The sequence below is a fragment of the Zosterops lateralis genome (assembly GCF_965231275.1).
Source record: "Zosterops lateralis genome assembly, chromosome: 8".
Lineage (NCBI taxonomy): Eukaryota > Metazoa > Chordata > Aves > Passeriformes > Zosteropidae > Zosterops > Zosterops lateralis.
Window position 1 is genome coordinate 7,691,381 of NC_139768.1, and position 8,273 is coordinate 7,699,653.

The 8,273-nt window shown below is 38.9% G+C and overlaps 1 protein-coding gene across 1 annotated transcript; it reads right to left on the minus strand.

The window, feature by feature from the left end:
- Nucleotides 1-741: 741 nt before the first annotated feature.
- PLAU (plasminogen activator, urokinase) lies at nucleotides 742-7,605 on the minus strand. Its single transcript, XM_083866747.1, has 10 exons — nucleotides 7,498-7,605; nucleotides 6,854-6,905; nucleotides 6,573-6,677; nucleotides 5,868-6,033; nucleotides 5,521-5,606; nucleotides 5,217-5,406; nucleotides 4,407-4,561; nucleotides 3,330-3,470; nucleotides 2,604-2,752; nucleotides 742-1,797 (listed from the first exon to the last, which is right to left on the minus strand). Exons 1-10 carry the CDS (start codon nucleotides 7,555-7,557, stop codon nucleotides 1,603-1,605), a joined length of 1,299 nt encoding a protein of 432 aa, XP_083722873.1. The 5' UTR covers nucleotides 7,558-7,605; the 3' UTR covers nucleotides 742-1,602.
- Between the last annotated feature and the right edge of the window lie 668 nt (nucleotides 7,606-8,273).

Consider the following 8,273-nt stretch of genomic DNA (forward strand, 5'->3'; position numbering starts at 1 on the left):
AGAAACTACACAACTGTAACCAAGTCCCTGCACAAACTTTAATCAGGAGTCCACAAACTTGCCCCAAATAACTACTACACGCAGAGGGGTTAACTCTACTAATTAATTTGGTTGCAGATCCCAACCACAAATGGTACTGCCTAACAGTTTGCCATCCAGCAGTGTCAGCAATCATTCCACATTTCAGTAGTGCTTGGTGTTCCTGTCCACCACGGGCTGTCAGGGCATTAGTCACAGTACAGTCACACAGTTGTCAACTCTCTCTCCTGACAGCTCAGAGGCAGAGCTGTGGGAAAAGGGAAGTGCTGGCGCACCCATTTTATAGAAATGGGGCTGAAGTATAAAGACACATGACTTAATAATAGTGCTGCAGAGACTGGAGCTGTTACCTGGTTCAGTCTTGAGTCTCAAGGACCAGACTTCATGAAGGTTTTTCCTATCATTCCAGCACAAAGTTCATGTACCCAGACTACACAAAGCTACAGCTGTAGTATCATTTTCACAAACACCCATGTGCTTTTTTGGAAAAAGAATTTAGCTTATGCATATCAAATACTTCACTAATCAAAGTTCAAATATTTATGTTTTACTAAGGAAGACTACAGTCAGATTAGAACTTAATGACAGTTCTCTTTTGAGTCATACCCTTCTATTTTCCAGAGAAAAGAGGCAAACATATAAGAAGAAAGATTTTTTTAATGATATTTAACATCTATAATACAAACAATAAGTTAAACACAGTAAAAATAATTAAATAAAGCTTGAGGTTCCAGCCCTCATACATATAATTCAGATCTACAAAACAAACACAAGTTTAAAAATAAACCCAGAATAAGTCTTGGAGATAAAAAAAAAATAATTTCCATATAATATCAGTTAAATGAATGGAAATAAAGTTCTGACTTTTGATGCCTGCAGCATTCAATAAATGCCAAGTCCTTAAATCTTCTCCAGGGTGCATAGGTACATGTAGAGAGGTTGCATAATCAGACTTTCCAGGGGACTCAGACACCTTCACCTGTGACCTGGAAGTCCAGCAAGTTTCCAATTTTCTTTCTTGCAGCAGTTCTTCAGTGAAATACTTTAAGAATTTGTAATGCTGACTCAGCTACACTACTTTTTTTTTTTCTTTCCCCACTTTTTGATGCCAAGTCTGATCACATTCTCAGTACTGATCTTAACAGGTCAGGTTTGTGGGACTTGAGACTCAGTATTATTCAGTACAATGAGGGGAGATTTTAGACTCATGTATAAAATGAATACTTGAGTTAAGTAAGTTGAAATTGTATCAACATTTCCAGAGCAATGCTGCTGGTTCATAAATGAAGTAAACAGGTAACTTGCTATGCATAGTATCGTGCATGGGAATACTCATTTAAATGTTAAATATTTTAGCTTCCCACTGAGTGGTTTCCAGGTAATTCAGAGCAGTAAGATAATATATCAACCATCTCTCTGCCTCATGCCTCAGGAACACTGATGTGAGTGACTGACCACACAAGCGTTCAAAATGAAAGCCTCTTATGACATTCAGGTCTTCACTGTCCTGGTGTCAGTATAGGCTGAATTTTTGTTCATTTCAGTCCAGCTGTAGAAAAAAGGTCACTTTGGTTCAGGAAGAAAACGACTCTTGGCAAGTAACCCATTCATGTTGGAGTCAATCCAGTTAAGGTATTGAGTAACTCTGGTGTAAACACCAGGCTTGTTTTCCTTTGCACAGCCATCTCCCCAGCTGACAATGCCATAAACCATCATCCTGCCATTGTGCTCACACACCATGGGGCCACCGGAATCTCCCTGACAACACAAAGAGAACATATTAGGTCATTTTCTGCAGATGGAGCCTGTGATTGTTTTTCTAGAGTTAAGCAAGCTAGTAAGTACCTATGAGCTAAAGCTTTGATTTTTGAGAACATTGCTAGATGGAACAGGTTTGGCATCTGCTGTGATCTGAACAGTCTCAAGCTGAGGAGCTCTCTAGTTCCCCCTATCAGGCTACCAGGAGAACAGCTACCTTGGAAAACAACCCTCCATCCCCATCCTAACTTTATAAGGACAGATATTAGACTACTGATACAAGGTCAAGGCCAACATGATCATCACAGAATCAACCGTCCCCTTGTGCATAACATACTTTTACACTTGAGGATGCTTGTTCTTTTCAGTTGCTCCTATAGCCACTCTGCCCAATAAGATGCAGGGAAATATATCTAGTTTGGAGGAACCTGGAAGAGCTCCATGTCCCCTGTAATCCACCTTTGCAAAGCTAGAGTTAATGTGCAAGCTGAGATCAGAACAGTTGCTGTATAACTCTGATGAATGTCTATTGCTTGAATAGATTGAAAATAAGGCCCTGAGGAAAAACAGTGGCTAAGATACTGCACATCTTGCACCTGCAAAGAAAGGCCTGGAGGGGGTAAAACCAAACTCTGGGTTCCAACTTTATTCCAGATTTTTGGCCACACTACAGGTCAACTCCACTTGGGCATAGTAATTTCCAGTTACGTTAGAGACTCTTGTGACTAGTAGAATTACAAGATGCTGCCATATAGTAGTGTATGTGCATTTGGAATTATTTAGAAAATAAACCAAACCAATTTTACCTTGCAGGCATCAATCTGCCACATGGGATCCCCAGCACAGACCATGTTGTCGGTAACTCTAATACTGTCATAGTATTCATATTTGCATTTGCTCTGTGATATTAAGTTCACAGTGGCTGACATCAGTTTTTGAGCATAGAAGATGTCATCTGCAAAAAGAAAAGGAATATTTCATTATTTTCACCGTCCAAGACACAAAAAGCAGCAAAAAAACCCTCATAATTTCTGCACTTAAACTAGCATAACCATTCCAATTCTCTATTGAGGTTCTTACCTCCACCTTATGCAGTACTGGTTTGCATTTACTGTTAATAAATAAATTTCAAAGAGAAAAACAAATGATCCAGATACAAAATTATAAAGTTTCATTTTTAGAGAGAAATAGTTTAATAATTTTTGATGGAAATTTTGCACAAATGCAATCCTTTGCTAATCCTCTCACACAGCTTTGATTTTTTTTCTCCTCCTCATCACATCAGGAATGATAAAAATTGTGTTTTACATAATGGCTTACTTTGTATGGTTGATGAGTGAGAGAAGCATCAGATAGGAAATGCCATAGAGAACTAGAGAAGATGATAGCAAAGGTCATCTTCAAGAGATGCACATAGAACACACACAATAGAAAGCAATCTTTTTTTAATACTTCACAGATCATGGTGTAAAAATCATCACATTCCCACCACTGGGGAAGACCAACTTTGGGAAGAGAAGTCATTCACTTACAAAGATCTTGTTTTCCATAGCCAGCTATTTCACAGTGTGTATTTTCTTTTAAGTAAAGGTTCCTCTCTGGCAAGCAGACTGTTCTGACATACTTGGATTCTACTGCACACTGTCCAGAAGTTGTCTTTATCCTTATCAAGGCTATGAAGCAAGTCAGAAAAGATATAGTTAGATTTGTAAAGCAAGATTTCCCCCTCAAGTTCTGACAACAAAAGTATTTGGTACAGTTAATGGGAATAGTTGTAATTATATTTAGTTCTGGCTACATATGGCTCCCCTCATTGCTTTTGGAATGAGTCATTACTTAATAACAACAACATTCATTTCCCAACACTAAAATTGACAAATGTTCCAACTTGAACTTGCTTCCTCAAATGATAGGGGCTGATAGCTCAGGTGAAAAGAGTCTTCTGCAAGAGTATCTTTAGATGTTTTAAAACACCAGCTTTCTGACTGGCTGTAGAGGGTGGCACCCACTACCCTGAATGGCTTACAAAGATATTCTTGGATTTTCTTTATTTTAGCAGCAGCAGCTGGAGGAATCTGGAAGGGTTGATAGCGTTCTAAATGTCAAGTGCAAGAGTGGCAAGTCTGTTGTGTGCAAGTTGCAAAAACCCATCTCTGAAGTGGTTGCTTTAGAATAGGCTTGTGAAACCCAGACTTTCATAAAAGTCTAAATTAATTCAGGATAACCTTCAGCTGATGAGGTGGCAGATATGGCATTCCCATGCTATATGATGAAACCTACTGTGCATACATTTTTTTCATCATTTACTATACATAGTGTGATCTCTAGGCCCATAATAAATCAGCAGAAATGGAATGCTGCCACCAGTGCCTATGGAAAAGCCACATCTTCTACAGGTGCAGAGCCTGCCTGCCAGGTAACACATCTGATATGTACCACAACCAGAACTTACACAAGTGCAAAAACTGTCAGCACAGGCCTAGTTTTCAGGCTGTTCCTGTTCCCCTTCTTCCCGCCTCTGGTTCTACTTCTTTAGAATAGGTATGCCACAATTATGTAGCCTTCACCTATCCCAGTGTTTTAAAGGCTCATATTAAGATGACACTTACCAATATCATTCTCATTGCCACCTGTTTCATCTGTAAAGTCAGGGTGTGTGATGATCTCATCAACCATGAATACTTGCTCCTTATCATCAGTAACATTCAGTATGGACTTTCCAAGGAAGACTTTGTAGACAGATTTATTTATTTTGCTTACTGACCTGAGTGAGAGTAGAGAGATTGATGAAGACTAGTAATGTCTGAGTGTAAGGTCAACAGCTGAGATCCAGTCCCAGCTCTTTTTCATGTTTATTTTGATGCTGATAAGCAAAAGTAAAATTCAGTCAGCTTTGAAAGTTGATCCAATATTGTGAAGGAATGCATCCTAATTTTCCATTTGAAGGGATTAAGATGTTCAGACATTTTGAAACACGCTTAACTGGTTGCTACTAATGCAAGGTGTTGGCTGGTTGCTACTAATGCAAGGTGTTGGCGTTAAGAATCCTCTGCAGGATGTCAAAAGGATCAGCTTTCCACAGAAAAGTCAACAAAAAACACCCATAAATGTATTACACAGCTCATCACCATCAGCACAATTACAAAGTTTGGGGAATGGGTAAGGTAAAAATCATGTCCTGGCTCCCATATACATTAAATTGTTTAAATTGCATCCCACCCAACTGTCTGCATCTTGCTAGTTCAATCTGCTAGATGTGGGCTCCCAGAGACTTAACATTTCTTTTGCTGCTCTTATTTTGTCCAATCAAAGGAACATTCTTACTGTGGTGCATTGCAAAGGGTTGCTCAGTGAGCATCACACCAAGGAATCACTCTAAGAAAGCTGCAAATAAGAAGCCCATGGAACTGGAAACTTACGGAGTGATGAAACAGTGCGCGGCCGTGAGCACCCAGCAAGGGTCGATGAGGCTGCCACCGCACAGGAAGTGGTCCATGCCCCTTATCTTCTGGAAGATGCCAGCTATCCAAGGCTGAGACTCAACCTCTGCCTGCCTTCCACCAACAATCTTGAAGTTCCTGCTGAAACTCCTTTGACCACATGTAGGCCCTGTGAAAAGAAGAATTTTGTTCAGATTTCTTACAAATAAACCCCAACCTTGTGCTATTCAGAATAAAATTAAATAAACAAAGCAGCAATTGTGTTGAAACTAATATTACTTACCACACTTCTCTATGTTGCAAGGTGTTTCTTGAATGGAATATCTGCTTTTGGTGTAACACCAGGGCTTGTTCCTTCCATTTGGGTTTCTAAAAGACAAGAGTGTTCTTTTTATAAAGACAGTTTTAAAAAGTCATAGTATCTTAAAATTCCAGGTGTTCTGAAAAAACCCAAAATATTTTGTTGCAAGATATGCCAGGGAGAAAAATGCTTTGGAAAGTTACATTTCGAATATATCTAGTTAATAATTCATCTCTGTAATGTTATTTTTTAAAAACATATTTCTTACTGAAGCACCTCTGGGGCTGTGATAATAGAAGTTATCACAGGAAGAATGATGCTTTTCTTACCTGCAGTAGCTATGTTTGCCCAGCCCAAGCTGCAAAGCATTCTCTGAGTAAGCATGGTAACGACTCCTCCTGATTAGTGCAGGCGAGTTCCATGGCAGACATTTGTCTTCTGTTGCCATCCCTCTGTAGTCCTCTCCATTTTCAGTATAGCATGTGCTGTCAGTGTCTGAAAAAATAAATATTTTATTAGCAGCATGTTCATGTTAATAATTGTTCTGTGATAGACATGGACAAATCCTTCCAATGAGGAAAAAAGTTTTTGCATTACACCCCAAAACAGATGCAGAAATCTAGACTGACTAGATATTGTTATTAAATTTGCTCTGTATGGATTTTGAGCATCAGGTATCTTATACTTTAAAGCATGCATATTAATTATTTAACAGTTTAAGTGAACTTCACAATCTGATAAGTTCTGCTTCTGAACAGTCACAAACGAGTTCATTTTTTCCACCCCAAACTAAAAGTAAGGTTGAGGTAAGCAACCTTAGTGAAGAGGAAGGGACAAGAAAAATTAGAGGTCGTGATTTTGCACCAACATTTACTTGCTTCTCCTCATTTAGTCTGTTAGCATAAACTGCTAAAGGCTATGCACAGTCATGTTTCTGGGTAATACTTTCACTTTGCATTTCACATTAACTCTTTGAGTATCTTTTAGACCTTTCCAATCAATTCAGTGAGCATTAAGGAAGACAGATACTCTACCTAGCTCACAGTGAATCCCAGTGTATCCATCTGGACATATGCAACGACCAATTCCACTAAAGAGGTAATAGGTAATGCACGTTCCTCCATTCAAACAAGAGCATTCTGTAAGTAAAAGACATCACTAATTATAGGCAGAACATTTGAATGCGGAGGTGAAATGTAACTGAAAATTAAGTTTTAGGTGTTTCATATCATTAAGGGTCTTTCTTCTTGTAGGAAGGTGTAAGTACAGGATAAAAAGCTCTTTTTAGGTTCAAATAGAACAGGCAGATGCTTACCCTTGTGCTCTGATCTGCGTTTATATGGCTGGTAGTACTTCCACCTATAAAGCTACAGGAAAAGGGAAAAAAAGGATTTTTAACAAGGCAGTTCTTTTTATGTGGTTTGATAATTTTTTTCCTACTCTGTTCCCTACTGCATACCTTCAACAGTTTAGGTTTTTGCATGTAGCTACCTGCTGAACCTGCTTTGTGGAATCTGGATATGAATGAGAAGTGGAGCTCTAATGAAGCAAAGCAGAATGGGGAAGGCAAACTAATCCCATGTCATGCAAACAAAAACCACCAAAAAAACCTCAGAAAAGCTCAGAAATCCCCCACTGAGCTGTGCCACTGCATCAGGTCAGCATTGTAATTATTTATGCTGTAAGAACCCAAGCAGCTCTTAATGGTCACTGTCCCTAGAACAGGGAAGGAAACCTCACCCTCTCCACCAAGCAGTGCAGCACAGATGCAACACTCATCAATTGCCTCAGTAACTTTGGTGACCTTGCTGCTACACATTTGTACCACAGAATAAAAGCCAGAAAGTTTATTCAACAATGGATTCTTGTTCTGTCCTTTGTGGTACTCCCTCTGCTTTGCAGCTGGGAATGCCCTTCTCCATGAAATAAGATTAGGCTTTGGATACACTTAAAACTTACAGACTCCAGTCCCGTGACAAGTGCACCCAAGGTTATTGTGAGGAAGATGAGTAACTTCATGTTGTTAGTTAACTTCTCCCTTTGTTCTTCTTCTATCTGTATTTTTTGATTCTGAAAATAAAAGAGGAATTTAGTGTCATGCTGTAGCTTGCAGTGTCAGCTTTCTTGCTTCTATTGCCTTCAGTTGGTTTCAGAATAAATTACAACACAAATGATGAAGAATTAAGCATTTACTTGCAATAGAATATCTGCTTATTATTCCCATATATTAAATTAGAGATTATACTTTGAAGCTTTTTTTGTACAGGCAGCAATACAACCAGATCTTTTTTTAAGAGCATAAATGAAGCAGGAAAAGAGAAATTGGAAACATCCATACTCCATTTTTGCAGTATGGACTAAAAGTTGGAAATTGGCAGATGCATTCAGCTGCTGTCCAACTCTTTGTACCTATTTAACTGATCATTGCTACCTTCAACAAAAGCACTGAGCATGCAACTCCAGGCTATGAAAGAGAAAGCTCCTTTTCCAGTATCTCTGTAGTTATCAGCTACATCTTGTTGCAGCTCAGCATTTAGGTAAGCCTGGCCACCTGACCTGTGCCTCTGACCACTGCCAGTTCTTGAAAGTCTGCTGGTGATGTTGCCTCATTTATTTACAGTATGAGAGTATTTACAATATTATTACTTACATGCAGCCAGATCTTGTAGCCAAGCATGCATAGCAGTCTTACCAATGGTAAATAATTATTTTGTAATGACAGTGTGTGTGTGAGG